The following is a 19,154-nucleotide window of genomic DNA, read 5'->3' on the forward strand; positions in this document are numbered from 1 at the left end:
CGATACGTTTCAATTTCAGGTGGTTCTACCGCGCTCCGTTCCGCAAACGAAACGGACGATTCTCTCAACGATTGCGCGCCTATTCGATCTTCTCGATTGGGTCACCCCGGTTATTATCGCTGCCAAAGTTTTCCTTTAGCAGTTGTGGCGGATCCAGAAAGATTGGGACGAAGTCATTTTGGACGAGTCAGCTTGCCTCTGAGCTTGCCTCCCACTATTTTTGGTGGTGTGGCCCCTCGTGGCTCCAGCTTGATTCCTCCGCGTGGCCCAGCGGAGCAATTCCCCCCGTCGACGAGAGTCACCTGAAGGTCAAGCCGATTGTCATTCACCTCTCGCCTTCCCCCCAATTCTCGGACCTCGCGTTACAGTGGTGGCCTAAACTTGTGCGCAAAACTTAAGCCTAAACTTACGGTTTACCTCAAGCGGTTCATCGAGAAATGCCGGAAAAGGCTCGACTTGCCCAACGAGGATCTTCCCTGCTCTCGCTCCGTCACCGCTGACGAGTTTTGAAGAGCTCGAATCTTTTGGATAAAAGCGGTTCAAAGGGACGTCTTCCCGGTCAAACTTACCTTGCTGCAGCAGAGCTGACCCTTACCCTCTAAAAATTCGCTTTGTTCTCTCACTCCTTATCTCGACTCTGACGGTTTGATTCGCGTGAGCGGGCGGCTCCAAAACTCCCCGCTTCCCCCTCGATCCAAACACCCCGTCTTCCTCGCTTCTCATCCAATTGTCACGTTGATCGTTACACGCATGTCCTGTTACTCCATGCTGGCCCTCAGCTGACGTTGACTCACCTCCGACAGGAGTTTTGGATATTACGATCGAGGAGCATAGTTAAATCTGTTATTCATTGGTGCGTAGTCTGCACCCGCAAAAAGACAACAACATCAATTCAATTGATGGGTCAGTTACCGTCGAGCCGCGTCTCCGCTCCCACGCGAGCCTTCCTCCATTGTGGAGTTGACTACGCCGGCCCCGTGGCCACTCGCGCCTCCGCCGGTCGGGGAATCACTACGCGGAAGTCGTATACATTGCTGCATTTTTCTTTCTTGCTACTTGAGCTATTCATTTGGAGCTCGTCAGTGATTATTCCACCTCGGCGTTCCTGAACGCGTATACTCGATTCTGCGCCCGACGCGGTCTTCCCGAAGTTATCTATTCAGATAACGGCACTACGTTCACGGGCGCTGACAAGGAGCTGACTCGGGCGTACCGATGCGCCGTCCGTGACCCGGATTTTCTTAACAAAACTGCTTCCGATAACGTATCGTGGAAGTTTATTCTTCCTTACGCTTCCTACTTTGGGAGCCTCTGGGAGGCCGGCGTTAAAAGCGTCAAACATCATTTGCGACGGGTACTCGGATCTCATACTCTCACATTTGAGGAATTCACTACCTTGCTATGCCGCATCGAGGCTTGCCTCAACTTGCGACCGCTCCCGCCCCTTACTGACTCTTTAGACGATTACGAAACGCTCACCCCCGGACACTTTTTTATTGGTTCCGCGCTTACTACCAGTCCCGAGCCCACCACCGTGCACATCAATGAGAACCGTCTTTCGCGATGGCAGGTGGTTCGGCATGTCACGGAGCGCTTCTGGCGGATCTGGCAGACCGATTACGTCAATACACTTCAACAAAGAACGAAATGGCAAGCTCGACAGCCATCCGTCCCAGTCGGCGCAATCGTCTTAATTAGGAATCCTCTCTTGCCTCCCTGCAAGTGGGAGTTGGGTCGCGTCATCCGCTGTCATGCTGGCTCTGACGGCCTAGTGCGCGTCGTAACCATTCGTACTGCGCAGTTAGAATATAAGCGTCCGATCACTAAAGTGTGTCTGCTCCCGATCGAGATTGAGTCGACTTCCCCAGAGACCGGGACCGCTCAAGGGTGATCGCCGTTTCGATTTGCTGCGGCGAGACCGCCTTCACCTCTTCCGTTGCGTTAGAAATTAAGTTGCGCTATAGGTTTAGTTCTGTTAGAAATTAAGTCGCGTTAGAAATAAAATTGTAATTGTAATCTGCGTTCTATGTAAATTGCGTTCGGCGTCGGCTTTTTGGAGCCATGTGATTGTTTCGATTAGATTAAGTAGCGCTTCCTGAGCGAAAGAGCGGCCGCCATGGCGGGCGGCCTCGTGAGGATTTGGAGCAACAGCATTCGAAACTAACGTTTCGAGGCGGGCGGTATGTTTCGGTTTGAGTGAGCCGTTCCTACCCAGTCGTGATTCGTCGCTCCGACTCTGGGAGCTTTACTCGCGAGGCCCCTCCCCGCCGGGTGGCGCGCTCGACGACGCAAGCTTTTGGCCCCGCGGCGCGAATCTATTGATGATTGATTTCGGCCCCTAGATGTAAGTTCGTGGTGCGGCAGACGCCTTCCTTCTTCGGCGCGTAAAGTACGGCCGCGAAAAACGTGCAAGTTAACGCTCATCAAAGGTTCTCGAGGTCGTTTGTGCATGAAAAACAGATGCGGAAAGCGGCCCGAGTTTGCGTGAGCGAGATATCCGCTCGCGTTAGACCCGATCTCGCCTCGAGTCGTCAGGATCTCGTCTCATATCGTCAAGATATCCGTCTCACGTTATCCAGATTTCGTCTCGCGTTGTCAAGATCTCCGTCTCGCGTCGTCGGAGATATCCGTTTTGTGTCGTCAAGATGCCCGTCCGCGCAAGCTCAGATTTTCGCTTGTGGTTCTGAGCTCTCGTCTCCGTTGACGAGAGTTTACGTTTCGCGTCAGTTATTTGTTATAAAAGCATTTTCATCAATTCGCCTTATATCTAAAATACAAAAGACAATCACAAAAATATAAGTTATTTTGTACATTGTGAGCTTACAGATGATAAATAAACAAAAGTGAAAAAATTTTTAATTTGATTTTTATTTAATAACTATAGATTATACATTAAAAATTTTTGTTGAAGTTATTTTGAGACGCATAAATAATTATCAACTCGAATAATAATTATTAGAGACTTTACATTTTTTACTTTAATTAATAAGAATTATTTGCTGGTTATACAGGGTGTAACAAAAAGGTCTGGACACTGGATTATCTCGGAAAGATGACGTTCTTGGAAGAATGTTTTAAACAAAAGTTGTAAGGTATCAAGTTATCCATTATGTAGTGATATTGATTTGACCTTGAACGATCTTTGGAAAATAACATCAAGGTCACATTGAGATCTTTAAGCGAAAACCCTTTTTTTTGTCATATTCTTGTAGCCCTTGTCGAGAAGTTTTCAAAAAATTAAGATAAAGTTATTTTTTGTTAAGATCCTGATATTTTAAATTTTGTCATGACATTTTTAATATACTAGACATCACAGACGCGCGCTTCGCGCGCGTTATTTAGCTTTAATATTACACACAACTGTCAAAATATGCTATGACAGCCGCTCACGAAGTTAGCGCAGCAACAGAATCAATCAGCGTCGCAGAAAAGAGCCAACAAAGCAATTCGAGACTTTCGAGAAGACTTCGAGAGATGCGAGTATCGATTTAATATGCCTTTTTTTAGAAAGAAAAATGAGATATTTCATAAAGTATTCACTTTTTGACAACTTTAACTTCACACTTTTATACGTAGAATAATGAAAGGAATCGATTAATAATATTAATTTTTACATTTGTAATTTTGCGAAATTAAATGCGTCTACAAAATGCAATTAAATTTTTTAAAATAATTTTTTTCTGCTTTTTTTCAACAATCGATTCTTTTCATTATTCTACGTATAAAAGTGCAAAGATAAAGTTATCGAAAAGTGAATACTTTACGAGATATTTCATATTTTCTATTAAAAATGTCAGGGGGAGACGGCTGTTCTAGTGGGTAGAGCGCCAGATTCGTAATCCGGAGCAGGTTGCAATAGCCGGGTTCAAATCCCGCTAGGCCACTGAGAATTTTCTCAAGAATTTTCTCAGCAGAAACACGCTGCCCTCCCCCCCCCCCCCATCTAGTGGAGAGAAGGTATCCCTAGATGGAAACTGTGCTCCGTTTTTCGGAAGAGACGTTAAACCGTTGGTCCAAAGGGTTAAAGTGAGAGGAGAAGGGTAGCATTGTGGAGGTTTGAGTAACGTTCCTAAGAAAAAACGACTTGCAAACCCTGCAGGGATAAGCAATAAAGATAGTTTAGTTTTTAGTTTAGTTTTATTAAAAATGTCATGAAACTATCTCAAAAAATATTCTTATCGAAAGAGCTTATTATACTGTTTTGAAAACGTCTCGACAAGAGTTACAAGAATATGACATGGAAAATAGGGATCCTTGTTTAAAAAACTCAATGTGACCTTTATGTGACTTTCCCAAGATTGTTAAAGATCAAACACACACACACAATATCATCACACAATGGGTAACTTGGTACCCTACAACTTTTGTATAAAACATTTCTTCCGCAAACGTCATCTTTCCAAGATAATCCAATGTGTCGACCTTTCTGTTATACCCAGTACCCAGTGCAAATGTCGGATCATCCGATAGATGGCATTCGATGAGATCCGTTTCTCGTATTTAAAATATGACAAACGATGGTATAAGAACGGTATATAAATCAAGTGTACCGTATAACTTATATCAGTTGTATCGAAGTCCACATTTATAATAAAGTGGCACACAATTTTGAATTGAATTGATATATTTATAGTTTTAAAGCATTTTACATTCTTTCATAATTTTTAATTATATCTGAGCAGCTCTGGATACATTCGGTAAATAATTATATCTCGGCAAATTAAATAATATCTAGTCAGATCTGGTTATATGTGTTCAAATCTGGCCAGATAAAGACAATTTGAAGATAAAATTATATCTGGCCAAATTTTATCAGATCTGGTCATATCTCGGTAGATTTAAATCTTTTTTCCTAAGAATCTATTTAAGAAAATAAAGATAACCTATTTCCAAACTGCCTCCACCTAAAAATTATTATTGCCATATGATATCCCCTCTTCGTAGCGTGTAATTTTCGTTACACAAATCTTCCGCTGGACCTTATAAGATATTTAAGGTAATAATAGTTATTGTCCCACCCTGTATATTAAACTGAATAAATTATAATGTATTAATAAAAATAATTAAACAATTTTTAAATACATAAGTATAATTATTATTTGTGCTTACTAATAATAAATCTATGTAATAAGATATTAATTAATTATTATGTTACAGAAAATAGCAGCACTGAAATTGGGGCACAATCGCAACAATCACATCAACAACAGCAACATCAACAGCAACATCAACAACAATATGGAGAAGTAAATCAATTAGGCGGTGTATTCGTCAATGGAAGACCACTTCCCAATGCTGTCAGATTGAGAATAGTTGAACTTGCACAATTGGGTATTAGACCATGCGATATCTCGCGACAACTACGTGTCAGTCACGGGTGTGTCAGTAAGATACTGGCACGCTATCATGAAACGGGTAGTATTCTGCCGGGCGCGATTGGTGGCAGCAAACCACGTGTAACCACACCAAAAGTCGTGCAATATATTAAACAATTAAAATTAAAAGATCCAGGGATCTTTGCCTGGGAGATCAGGGATCGACTATTATCTGATGGTGTTTGCGACAAATATAACGTCCCATCAGTGTCGAGTATATCAAGGATATTGAGAAATAAAGTTGGCACAACGACAACTATGCATCATCATCCACATCATTCAGCTCACCATCATCATCATCATCACCATCTTTATGCAGCCGCCGCAGCGGCTGGTGCAGCCCTTTGTCCAGTGCCGTATCCACCAACACCTTATCATCCAACAGCACCGCCTTCCATCACACATCATCATCATCAAGGTTAGTATTTTCTGTATAGTAATTTAAATAGAAAGATTCAGAATAAGAGATTTCTTTACTTATCTTTATTATTAATGCTTTTCTATAAACTCATAAAGACTATGAATATAATTTAATCCAAATGTTAAATTCACATAAAATATTTCGAAAACCATTCTGTTTTATTATTCCGTCATGTATCATTATTACTAAAAAATTAAAAAATTATATAAAAAATTATTCATATTAAAAATTAGATAAATTAGTTAATATTAAATATTAGTCACGTATACAGAGTATCTTTATTCCCATACAGCACAAAAAAATATTGCTTAAATATTTTTAAAATATTTTTTAGAAAAATTAAAATAATTTACAAAAATATTTTTAGAATGTTTGTATGTCCACCAGATCATATGTCAGAAAAATATTTTTTAAAATATTTTTAAAATATTGCAAATAAATATATTTAATAATATTTGTAAAATCTTTTAGAAATATTGCTTTGGAGAATGAAATATGTTTAACCCAATCAGCAATAATTGTTGCAAGCCATCAGGTTTAAAAAAGATATTTTTAATATTTAAAAAATATATATCTTTACATCTGTTAACTGCTATAAACACTCGCGGTATCTTTACTCATTGTCAGTCTCGCAATATTACTTGAAACTTTGTCGCGAATGGTTCGTCGGTGGCTTGTAGGGATTCCCGATTCGGTATTCAATCAACACACGAAAACTAGTCTCGATATAAATGTCTTTAATATGATATCTCAGGATACACTCTTTTGTAGAATCACACTTGTTACGGGCCGCTGTCCTACGCTCCTGCTTCGCGCTTGCTCGTTATTCTCCCTCTCTCGCTCTCACGCTCCTTCTACCTTCTATCTTCCTGACTCTCACAAACTCTCTGTCTCACTCTCTCACACACGCACACCAACGCTCGCGCTCTAGCGCCATCTCGGCTTACTCTCTCGCTCGCTCATTGGCTGTCGCCATTACTCTCTATATAACGCTCCGTCTCTCTTCTTATTCGCTCGCTTAGTACGATCGTTATCGTTAATTGTGATAACGATTTGTTATCACATCCTACTTTGGAAAATATTATTTTGTATATCTATATCATTACAGCAGTGTTGGGTAAGCCTTGCGTTGTATTGCTGGCATAGATATGTCTTGCGAATGTCATGATTTTGCTTCGCTGGAGACTTATATATTAACCCTCAACTGAAATTTACTTACGAGTTAGTTTTACCATTATGCGCCGCTTAGTGGTGTCGTTGCGAACTAGCACAAAAAGATGCTCTACCATGCATCTTTCTTAATTAAGAATATTTCATATTTCAAAAATATTTGAAAAAAATTATAGAACCAATAAAATATTTTTTAAATATTTTGGAACAAGATATTATAAAACAACAAATATGTAGATTTGAATTAATATTTTAAAAATATATTTCAAATATTTAAGAAAATATTGTCTGGGTGATAAAGTAAAATATTTTTAAAAATATTTTTAAAAGATTCTTAAAATATTCTTAAAAATGAGTAGGCGGCAGTGTGATCTATAGTGATAGAGCGCCAGACTCGTAATCTGAGAAATTAGGTTTGAGTCCACTTGAGCACGTAAACATGGAATTTGTTTTTCGAAAGCTGCGCCCTCCGTGCGAGAAAGGCTTTTGTGCGGAGTAAACTGGGCTTCGTCTTTCGGGAAGAGACGTTAAGCCGTTGGTCCAAAAGGTTAAGTGAGAGGAGAAGGGTAGTGAGGGATGAAATTGTAACCCTACGGGGATCGATTAAAACTTCCATTTTACTCCATTATTCTTAAAAATGTTATCACAAAAGGTTTTTAAACCATTTTAAAATATTCTTAAAACCATTTTAAAATGTTTCTTGCAATATTTTTATAGAAATATGTAATTTTTTAAAAATATTTTGTGCTGTATGGATTACTATCGCAATAGCATATAAGGGCAAACGTCTGATGCAGTTTCAAGTCAATTTTCTTTTATAAAAATAAAAGAGTAATATGACTTTTTGTAATTTATCTACCTTTTTAACATTAAACAGGATTCTCTAAAAGTCGAGAAATAGTAAAATATTTTGAAAATGACCAACCATAACAAAAAATATACAAGAAGCAAAGTTGTAAGGCTTTTTAATATGTATACCTAAAACTACCCATACAGCACATTCGAATGTTCTGTACTCGTACTATAAATATACGTACCGTATATAATATACTTCGAACATTTCTGTAACATCTCTAGTAGTATATTATTTCGGGAGGGTCCCAATTGCCTACAAATCAATTGCCTACAGTGTCGTTTGCCAACATCTTATTTGCCGACAATTCGTTTGCTCACAAAAATTATTGTCTACAAGTCAATTGCCTACAAGCTCTATTGCGCACAAATAAAAAATTAAAAGACGAATGAACGTTTGCACACCAGATACTATTGCACACAAGCTACATTGCACACATGATATTATTGCCTACAGATCGATTGCCTACAAGCTCTATTGCGCACATTTAAAAAATTAAGAGACGAATGGACGCGTTTGTACACAAGATACTATTGCACACATGATATTATTGCCTACAGATTGATTGCCTATTACAATTAAACTCTATTGCGTCACAAATAAAAAATTTGGAGATGAATGCACGTTTGCACACACGACACTATTGCGCACAAGCAACATTGCACACATGAGTCTGTTTTCTATTGCTGAACTGGCTGCACTAGTTCAGAGGGCTGTACTTCTGAATGGACCACCTTTCTGATTGAGATGGAGTTTTGCAAGTGATTTTTTCACGATATCTAGAGATTATTTATCGATGTCCTATCTTTGGGTTTTTTATAGTTTTTTAGATTTTAGCCTGACAATCGTAAACAAAACGTGCGGCACTCTACCTCAGGTATGAGGTATTTGTAACGTGTTTCGCATATATATATATATATATATATATATTAGTGTATTACATATTTTGGTCAGGAGTTTTCACATTAGAAAAATAAAAATTATTAATTATATTTCAGTGAAATACGCAGTTGTCGTACCTTACGTTCGGATTTTTACTTATTAGTGTTTCTGTAAATGCAGACTCTGATACTTCAGAGTTCGTTGATTTAGTTTCCGACCTTATACTACGTTTACGCGAGCGTTACTTCTGTAGTAACTTACGATAATTCCTTCGCGTAAACGGAATTTTCTTTCGCGTAAACGGGATTTTGTAGTAACTTACGATAATTTACTCCGCGTAAACGGGTAAATTATCGTAAGTTAATACAGAAGTAACGCTCGCGTAAACATAGTATTAGTTTCTCAGTTTCATTTTTCGGAGACTTAAACTCCGATTTTCGGCAATTTGTTACAGAATTAGTAGATGTAGATACTGATTCTACATTATTGTTTGCACTACGTAATTGCTGGGTCTTAGTCTTTTTCTCTGGAGGTTGATTTTCTTTGCCACAAGAAAAAACCGAGATTGGTGATTTGTTCAAAAAATGGGAAGGTTTAGTTGTTTCAAGGTTTGAATTTATGATTATTTTTTTATTGCTTGTTGTGGTAAATGAAGGCAGTGGTGGATCTGGTTTTTCTGATACAAATGACTCATCAATTACAGCTAAAGTGTCATCATCTAAGATAAAGTCGTCAGAAAAATTATCGCAATCGATGTCTGTTGGTGGAGATTCCTTTTTTTTTATCAAAATTTGTTGGATTAGATGAATTGGTTCCACTCGTAGATGGTTGAGGATGTGATTGAGAATTAGCGTTAGCTGCATGAGTGATATTGTCGAAGATTTTTTGTCTGTTTAGTAAGGAGTTTTCAATATAACCTATAAATATATAGATATAAATATGTTATTTAAGATACTCATATGAAATTTATAATTATAATTTTTTTAATAAAAAAAAAAAGAATTACCTTCTGCTATACCAGCAGATTTCCACCCTTCCAATTGTTTCAACATTGTGATATTCGCCCCAGAGTTTGATAGTAATGTAGCAGATGTTCTGCGTAAGCAGTGTCCTGTGTAAAGTTGTGGATTGGTTAATTTCAAATACTCAGCGATAATTTTTGGGATCTGACCAATTTTATTCCTTCCAATTACTTATCGGTGGCATCTGCCATTCAAAAATTGCACAAAAAATCTCTGAGTGTTGAAATCTGGAGGCCTTAATGAAATATATTTTTTCACTGTTTCATAATAAAGAGGTCCGATTATAAATTTACGAGGTAAACCATTCTTTGAGTCATTGATAGAAACAAGGTATTTTCCGCCAATCTCTTCAACGTTAGCCACTTGAAGTTCTTTTAATTCATCGCATCTGGTCGCTCCACAAATGCCAAAAATTAGCACAACCTTAAAATATAAAAATAAAGTTAGCAATAAATTAATTAATTAATTAATCAATACAAATATTTATAAATACATACTTTATTGGCTAAATGGGTGTAATCCGGGGCATTATTTATGAATTTCATAACCTCGTCCCACGTTAAGACAGCTGACTTCTTAAGCTTATAACCTTTAGCGTTATTTTTAATTAGAACTTTCAATTTGTAAAACTTATTGGTATCAATATTGTCTCTGGAGTTTAACGTTGATTTTAACATAGAATGAACACTCCACAAAGTAGATGGACATAATCTTGTGGATAAACTTTTAAAGTACACTATTAAATTATTCTCCTCGGACTCAGATAAAGAATTTTTATTTTCTTGTTTCCATTTTTTGTAAGTATCATAGACTAGCGTATATTTATCAGCAGACTTTTTAGGTAAGGTGTCAGTTTGCACTATCAATTGTGCTTCCGTATCAAAGTTTTTGGTGACTTCTTCCTCCATCTGTTGACTCGCCAGATGATGGTTCATGCATTTTCTTATTTTTATTTTTATTACACTAATCACAATCACTTTCTGAATAGAATTTACTAATAAACATTATCATTGACTATCTGTAAACAAATTTTTAGGTTATACGAGTGAAAGTAAAAGTAGAGGTTGGGGCAATGTGAATTGGGTTTGTGGTAATATTGTGGTAGGGATCTTGTCATATATTGAGTGCCAGTGCACGCAACTAAGTTTTTACTCCCGCTATTCTAGATAGCGCGCATGTAGTTTAACCAAAGCATAAAAATGAGATTTTCTGCCGTGGAACCGGGGCCGAAAGTACGTACTTTCGACCGAGGTAGTAAGAAAAAATTATTTCTAAAATATTTCTAATTTGTTTCAATCAGGGACTGTATTCTCGAGCCTGCCCTAATGATTTTCGTATGCGAGTTTCTATTTGAAAAGCATTGAATTTCGCATGCAAGTTTCATGAAAACGATTCGAGAATAGAGCTCCAGGGGACCTATTAAGCCTTGTGTACATGATACGAGAAATCGGTCCGAGTTTCGGTTTAAGCCAATCAACTTGCAGCTCTTACAGAAAAGCAGCAGTTTCATTGGCTTAAACCGAAACTCGGACCGATTTCTAGTATCGTGTACACAAGGCTTTACGGTCCTTGAAACGAGATAAAAATTACAAAAGTGAAGAAATTCACTAGAATATCTATAAGTTTATTGGTTAAAATCTAGTAAATCTGTTGAGCGATTATTCGTGCGATTATTCGTGTCTGGCCAGTGGAGGTGATAACAATAACGTAATCGACTATACGTATAATACCAGTAGTTTATTGGTACACTCTGGATTATCTCTTTAACAGAAAATGAAAGAACGTAATAGATATATGAAACGAAAAATGTACGTTACAATAAACGAGACACAACGAAACGGTAGCTACGACAAGACCAGTATAGCCAACTTAAAATAAAAGTACAATAGTGTCTCCTAGTGTCGCGTAGATAAACTAATATACGCACGGGATAATAATAATAATAATAATAAGATATGAAGCGCGCCGAATTTAAACTATCTTAACACTCCCACTATTCAAGTGCTTTCATATTATAATCATACATATACTCATACATATCATAATTACACATATTAAGTAAACGTAATTGCATTTCAAAGCCTTGCCTAGGTAGAGCCTTCGTAAAAAAATCGTCACACTGCTTCTTAGATTCAACATACTCTATATTAAAAATGCCATCAGCATATTTATCTCGTATAAAGTGAAATCGAACATCAATGTGTTTACTTTTTTGATGGTATTCAGGATTCTTAATGAGCTTTATGGCGTTTTGATTATCCACATATAAAGTCGTTGGTTTGTCACATTAATATTCAATATCACCATGAAGTCGTCTAAGCCATATGAGTTCTTTCGTAGCTGAGCTTGCTGCAACATATTCAGCCTCCGTCGTACTAAATGATACCATCTTTTGACGCTGGGTCGCCCAGGACACAGGTCCACCAGAGATAATAAATATATATCCACTCGTTGATCGTCTAGTTTTAGTATCACCAGCGTAGTCCGCGTCCGAGTATCCTAGCTGTTAAAGCTATACCGTCATTACTACGTTTATACATAATGCCTAGTTTTTGGGTTCCTGCGAGATATCTAAACACCCTTTTCATAGCTCGCCAATGAAGATCAGTGTAACATGTTAAAAATCGACTCAGAAAATTGACAATATATGATATATCAGGACGCGTTACTTGTGAGAGAAACATAAGACATCCTATAGCTTTACGATAAGGTATATCAACATCATTATCGGGATGGTTTTCCATTAATGTCTTAATCGAGATAACATCTGCAGGCACGCTTACAGGTTTTGCATCCTTCATATTAAAACTCTCAAGAATGCGTTTGATATAGTTTTGTTGGTGAATAAAAATTGAATGATTTACGCGATCACGACTTATCTGTATGCCTACAAATGAACATCCAAAAAATAGAGAAACGTTTAATGGAGATCGAAGTCAATAACAAGTAGGATTAATTGACTGATTACTGCTAAAGAAGATGAGAATAAACGACAAGCAAAACGTAAAAATCCTCCCAAAAAAATTGCGTTTATATATTTGTTTAAGATTCTAATTTTAAATACCTTTCCAACAATATGTAAAACATATCTTTTAGTAAAAATTTTTATTTTTTTTATTTTTTTAATTTTATTTTATAACCTCATAGAACTCCAAAGCTTTCAATCAAGTATAACTCAAAAAATGATGGTAACTTGAGTAAATCACGTTACTCAGAAAACTGAGCTGAATCACCCTCAGTAAAGAAAACTTGAGAAATTGTGGAACGTGTTGTACAGTGTAATCATTTAAACATCAAAAAGCTCAAAAGATTTTATTGATTTAAAATATATAGATATTTAGTTTTCAAAGAATTTACATCAAACATCAATTACATCCATTTCCTTTATTCTAATATTAATTACTAATATTGAAATTAAAAAAAACGTTATCCTACCTATTTACTATTATTGTATGTCTATATAGTTGGACCATCGTCAGCGAGTAAACTGTCATCATCGTCACCTTCAGCAGTACATGATAGTGGTGGACATCAAACAACGACCAACAACGTTTTGCAGTGGCCGAGTCCTCACACTGTACACGACATTCTGGCTAATAGTTGTAATGTACAGAACTCCTCGTCATCCTCTTCACCAACTTCATCACTATGTTCTACGATCAATAATAATAATCATCATCACAACCGTCATGAGAACAGTTCTGTTCACAACAATAATAACAACAGTAATAATGAAAATAACAATGATCATAGAATATCGAGTGGGTATCTTCACCACCATCATCCGCATCTGGCACATCATCAACAGTATTATGCCTCAGCACTCTATCATCATCATCATCATCATCATACAAATGCCGTGACGACAGCCAGCATATCATCTACGCTCTCTGTACAATCCATTATGTTGCAGTCAGGAACAACAAGCCAGCCAGCCAGCCCTTGCAATTAGATGAAATAATATATATTATTTTATGCATCAGGAATAATAGATAATCAAATAATCAGTGTTTTTATTTTCTGTATGCAAATTAATTTCTTAAATATATTTTTACGCATTATAGTATTAGAATGAGGCTTTTTACATTAAAATATAGTTTAAGTAAAAATGATAAGTGATACATACTTCATTGTCACCGGTATTTTACAATGATAAAAAATGTAGTTAATTGAATTTTTTCTTGTTATCTATGGATGTTATGATTGAATATTAATATAATAATTAAAATATAAACAAACTTTTGCATAAACTTTTTGATGAAATAATTAACCAGCAAAAGTAGTATAAATTGGCACTTATAATTACAAAGAATTTAGTAAATAAACAAACAAACAAATATAATTAGCAGGTATAAAAATTTATTTAAAAAAAATTACATTTTCTGAATATTATCTCCTTTATAAAAAAATACATTTATTTATTATATATCAAAAAGCTCGCACACACACAAGATTAAAAATAAATCAAAGGGAAAGGAGCATCGAGCCGCAACGAGGTGGAAGTGTTAAAAAATTCTATATTACAAATTGACAAACGTTTCGGCCCTTTATAGAACCATCTTCAGTGTCAAATAACAATTAGGACCAAAATCGGAAAATGTTAACATACATACTCTTACACTAAAATTAACGCAACTAAATTAACGCTACTAAAATTAACGCCACCACGTTGAATCCGAAGTGGACCATACTGTAACAATTGTGATTTAATTAATTCGGCGGGTTTGTAGAAGGAACTGACATACCGAAAGATGAGTTTATATTAGGCATTCGTTTAGTGTTAAACTCCACTTTTTTTTATTTTCAATAACCGTATATATATAAACAGATTTTTGGCTCTCTTATGGGTTCTCCTCTCTCACCAATCATTGCTGACATCACACTTCAAGACATCGAGGAAAAGGTGATCCTTCTGCTGCCTTTTCACGTAACGTTTTTCCGTAGATACGTGGACGACGTTATTATGGCAGCTCCTCCGGAATTTTTCGATCGCATCTTAGAAATTTTCAACTCTTTGCACCATAGACTACAATTTACTATGAAAATTAGTGAAAACAATAAGCTTGATTTTCTCGATGTCACTGTGATGGTGAGAGATGGAAAATTTATTTTTGATTAGTACTATAATCTCACCCATAAGCCCACCTTCTCTGGGAGATACCTCAATTACCACTCACACTATCCAATTTCCCATAAAAAGGGCGTGATATATGGCCTAGTTGACAAGATTATTGTGTCGGTTTCACACATCCACAGTTTCACAACAAAAACTTTAATTTAATTATTCAGGTACTTTTAGAGAATGGTTACCCGTTACCTTTTATTTTCATGACCATAAGAAACAGATTAAGGCAAGTTTTTCTTTGTAAAAAGAAGAAGAAAGACACTTCATTTGAATCTAGTGGCAATAAATATTTCACTGTCCGACTGTCCCCTACGTAAAATACACGTCAGATAAATTCAAAAATATCGCAAAAGATCTATATCTTGAGATGACCTTCTCCATCGCGCACCCTCTTAACAAATTTATTAAAACAGGAAAGGACAATCTCGATAAATTTGCCCATAGTAACATCGTGTACAAAATTCCCTGTAAAAGATTGCAAGGTAACTTACGTGGGACAAACCAAAAGGCAATTGAAAACTAGAATCAAGAAACATAGATTAGACATCAATAAAAATTCAGGTTTCCCTTCTGTCATCTCATGCCATCGGTTACAAACTGATTATGAGTTTGATTGGGACAAATGTAGAGATTCTGGACATTGAGCCATCTCTCTGTAAGAGGTCAATTTCCGAGATGGTACATATTAAACGGCAGTCATCTCCGTTAAACAAACAGAAAGATACGGAATATCTCTCAGTAGACTATCTTCCTGTTCTTAATCTGTTCCCACCTTAGTAACTTCGTGCTTCCCTTTTCTTTCTTCTTTCCCTCCCGTTCCTTCCCCCCTTTTTTGTATATATATACAGTTCGTTCTCACGCCGCCGAGTATTTTGTGAGTTTATTAACTTTAAGGAGATCCTGTAGTGACAGCGACAATGGCATAATCGGACAATAAGCAATATTTTTGAATTGGGTGAACAGAATAAAAAATCCTTTTACACGATTTAAGTACGCACAAAAATGTAAAGAGCTGTACATCATTTTCTCTGATAAACTAAAAAAATTTAATTTTTATAAATATTGTCCTAACCTGACGACAATATTTGCTTTATACAAAAATTCTGCAGTTTTTTTATAGAAAATAGAAAATAGTACAGCCCTCTACAAAAAACTGTCAGGAATAATATCGTGCAATTAGAAATAAGATTTGAAGCCTAAAAAAAAAGATATTACTTAGACCAGTGGAAGATGCAAGGTTAGGTGCTCTGTATGTATGTGTAAAGGCTGATTTATAGAGGCCGTAATCGTTGATTTAAGCCGTAATCTTTAAGAAATTGACCAATCACAGTCGAATGTGAGAAGAACAATCGACTGTGTTGGTCAATTTCTTAAAGATTACGGCTTAAATCAACGGTCACGGCCTCTATAAATCAGCCTTAAGAATCGGTGAACACTTCTTTATCGACGCTGATCGAGTTCACCTACGGCTCCAGCATTCCCTTAACACATCAGCACTAAAATGTCGATCCTGCAAAATGATTCACAATAGAAAGACACAATCTCAGATGTACGTATTCTTATTTTTGATCATTATTCCTTCAACAAACTCGCCGAATTAATTAAATCACAATTGTTACAGTATAGTCCACTTTGGATTCAACGTGGTGGCGTTAATTTTAGTGTAAGAGTATGTATGTTAACTTTTTCCGATTTTGGTCTTAATTGTTATTTGACACTGAAGATGGTCCCATAAGGGACCGAAACGTTTGTCAATTTGTAATATAAAATTTTATAACATTTCCACCTCGTTGCGGCTCGATGCTCTTTTCCCTTTGATTTATTTATTTATTAGTTTTTGAATGCATATTTCTAGCATATTTCTTACGTTAACCTCTGAGCCATTCTTATTGCACTGTATTATTACTTTTGCTGGAAAGTATTTATATTTCCCAGTAAAATCCTTCCAATAATAAAAAAAGTTCAAAATAAACTATGGCAACATTATACTTAATTAAACCATGAGGAAAATTTCCTTCGCCAGTGGATAACAGTAATGAGACTTCTTTGCCTACAACTGATAAATTTTATTAATAAGTCAGCACGACGTTTTGACTCTAATTCGAGTCCCTTTCAAGTGTATACATATTCTTACAAAGACATTCGTTAATCACGGCAATGTGCAAGTCAGATCTAAAGACTAGAAAGAAACGGAACGGAATTTGTTTAAACTACGAATAACTAAATGAGTTCATGGCTAAAAAGAAAAGAAAAGTTCCTAACTTACATGCTTCGTGCGTTATGTGGTGATAAAACATGGTCAATTAAGTAAAAATTGATTGTGTCAGGAAGCATATCTACACACCTCAGTAACGGACAACACAATAAACAAAATCTAATAAACAATAATAGTTTATGATGACAAATAGAGATTGATTATGTAGCCCCTATTATTTTGTCATATATTGCTGTCAGGTTCTCTGTATCCTTTTGAAGGAGAAGGTTGATCGCTTGATTGGGTTTTTTAATTAAAAACATCTCGGCGATTTCTCTCTTTTTAACATGTTTTTCTTTATGTAAAATTGTTGAATTAGACTAATTAAAATCATGATTTAATTCAAGCTAGTGTTTGATGATTATTACTGAATGATTACTGGCGTGCTTTCTTATGTCAGATTTATGTTTCTTAATTCGATGAGTTTCGAGATGTCTTTTCGTTTGTTTTATATACATTGCGTCGCAGTCTGAACAGTCGATTTTATAAACTAATTCTATCTGTTTCATGTCATCCACTTTTATGAAAAAATACACTCAACTTTTGGTGTTAACCGTTAAAAAGCACCAAAGAAAAACCCTTAAAGTTGAGTGTGATTTCGGACCGCCAATTGAAGCAGGTTAACCATCATTTGAAGGTTAACCTTCAAGTGATAGTTAACCTTCAATTAATGGTTAATCCTTAAAAATGACGGTATAAACCCTAAAAATGTGAACCCTAAAATGAAAATAACACTCAAAGAGAATAAACCCCATATTTAAATGTTCTCAAATTGCTTCCGCCGATAATACATACCAGCAAAACAGAACATCACCACACACTATGCAAAGTTTATATATATATATATATATATATATATATATATATATATATGTATATATATATATAATAAGGTTTTATTTCGTATGCTAATTATTTCCACCAATTATCTCAGAAAGTATTGGTTTATTGGAAGTGTTTTAAAAGATAAAAATTGAAGGGTTTGAAGGAGACCGCAGTAGACTATTTTATTAAATTTTGGGTCCGGGGTCTGTATTGAGCCCAAGTCAAATTTTTTAAATAAAAACCCCTATTTTTTATTGTATCATCTTTCTCTACTAATAAATTTGAACCACTTTTGTCTGAAACATTTTTTTATTTGCCTAATACTTTTTGAGATATTCAAGGAAAACTTGGTAACTTTTTCAATATTTAGCTTATGATATCTTGATAATTCTTTGAAGTGAGAAAAAGTGGTACAGAGGACTTTTTAACTTAATTTTATTTAAAAAATGTGCTGTTGCAATAGCACTCCAATTTTTTTAAATATTTGTAAACACTAAAAAAATGCATACACAAATATTAAAAAAAAAATGGAGTATACTATTGCAATAGCACATTTTTGAAATAAAATTAAGTTAAAAAGTCCTCTGTACCACTTTTTTCTCTGGCAAACAATTATCAAGATATCAAAAGCTAAATATTAAAAAAGTTACCAAGTTTTCCTTGAAAATATCTCAAAAAGTATTAGACAAATAAAAAAATTTTTCAAACAAAAGTTGTTCAAATTAATTAATAGAGAAAGATGGTATAATAAAAATTGAAATTTTTATTTAAAAAATTTGAGTTAGGCCCTATTGGGCTCAATACAGGCCCCCAATCCAAAATCCAATAAAATCGTCTATTGGCCCCCTTCGAACCTTTCAACTTTTATCTGAAACACTTGTGACGTTGCGGCTCGCCGCATCGTCGCGGCGCCCCGCCGCTGTCACAAGGCGCGGAAATTCGCGCCCAGGGACGGACCAGGGAGGCAACGACGAAATCTCCAGGGGTCGTATTCAATCGCGTTTCCGCATTCTGATTACCTTCTTTTGTTTTTATGCAATGTAATACGCGCGGCATCTCACCCACACCACGGCAAACCTTCGAGGGAGTACTTGGCGAAAAAAATCAAGGACGATCGATAACCAAGGAGGGGTGGCAAACATGGAAGCAGCAGAGATCGCGGGCTGGCGAGAGCAACGCGGCAGGCGGGCGGCACGTGCGGCAGCGACGGACGAGGCCGCCGATAGC

General features: G+C 36.1%; 2 protein-coding genes across 4 annotated transcripts in view; one reads left to right on the forward strand and one right to left on the reverse strand.

Moving 5' to 3' along the window:
* LOC143907091 (uncharacterized) overlaps nt 1–13,795 on the forward strand; it is a 122,213-nt gene extending 108,418 nt beyond the window's left edge. For both annotated transcript variants that reach the window (XM_077423613.1, XM_077423612.1), the window contains exons 3-4: nt 5,158–5,793; nt 13,188–13,795. In XM_077423613.1, the coding sequence (XP_077279739.1) occupies nt 5,158–5,793; nt 13,188–13,675 (1,124 nt within the window). In that variant the 3' untranslated portion in view covers nt 13,676–13,795. The remainder of the gene's footprint in view (nt 1–5,157; nt 5,794–13,187) is intronic.
* Nucleotides 8,804–11,151, reverse strand: LOC143907092 (uncharacterized). 2 transcript variants are annotated; one of them, XM_077423614.1, is made up of 4 exons: nt 10,221–11,151; nt 9,895–10,146; nt 9,708–9,812; nt 8,804–9,618 (listed from the first exon to the last, which is right to left on the reverse strand). In XM_077423614.1, the coding sequence occupies exons 2-4, from the start codon at nt 9,905–9,907 to the stop codon at nt 9,443–9,445; spliced, it is 294 nt and encodes a 97-aa protein (XP_077279740.1). In that variant the 5' UTR covers nt 9,908–10,146; nt 10,221–11,151; the 3' UTR covers nt 8,804–9,442. The 2 variants fall into 2 exon arrangements, 1 of the variants encoding a protein (XP_077279740.1); XR_013259719.1 differs by having other exon boundaries at nt 8,814–9,618; nt 9,708–10,146; nt 10,221–11,148.
* Nucleotides 13,796–19,154: the final 5,359 nt, after the last annotated feature.

Source organism: Temnothorax americanus, unplaced genomic scaffold (genome assembly GCF_048541705.1).
Source record: "Temnothorax americanus isolate GAGA-0224 unplaced genomic scaffold, ASM4854170v1 Scaffold8, whole genome shotgun sequence".
NCBI classification, from domain to species: Eukaryota; Metazoa; Arthropoda; class Insecta; order Hymenoptera; family Formicidae; genus Temnothorax; species Temnothorax americanus.

Coding starts and splice junctions, on each gene's coding strand:
- LOC143907092 (XM_077423614.1), bottom strand. Junction 9,619..9,707: donor ATCTGCTGGTATAGCAGAAG/GTAATTCTTTTT, acceptor ATATATTTATAG/GTTATATTGAAAACTCCTTA.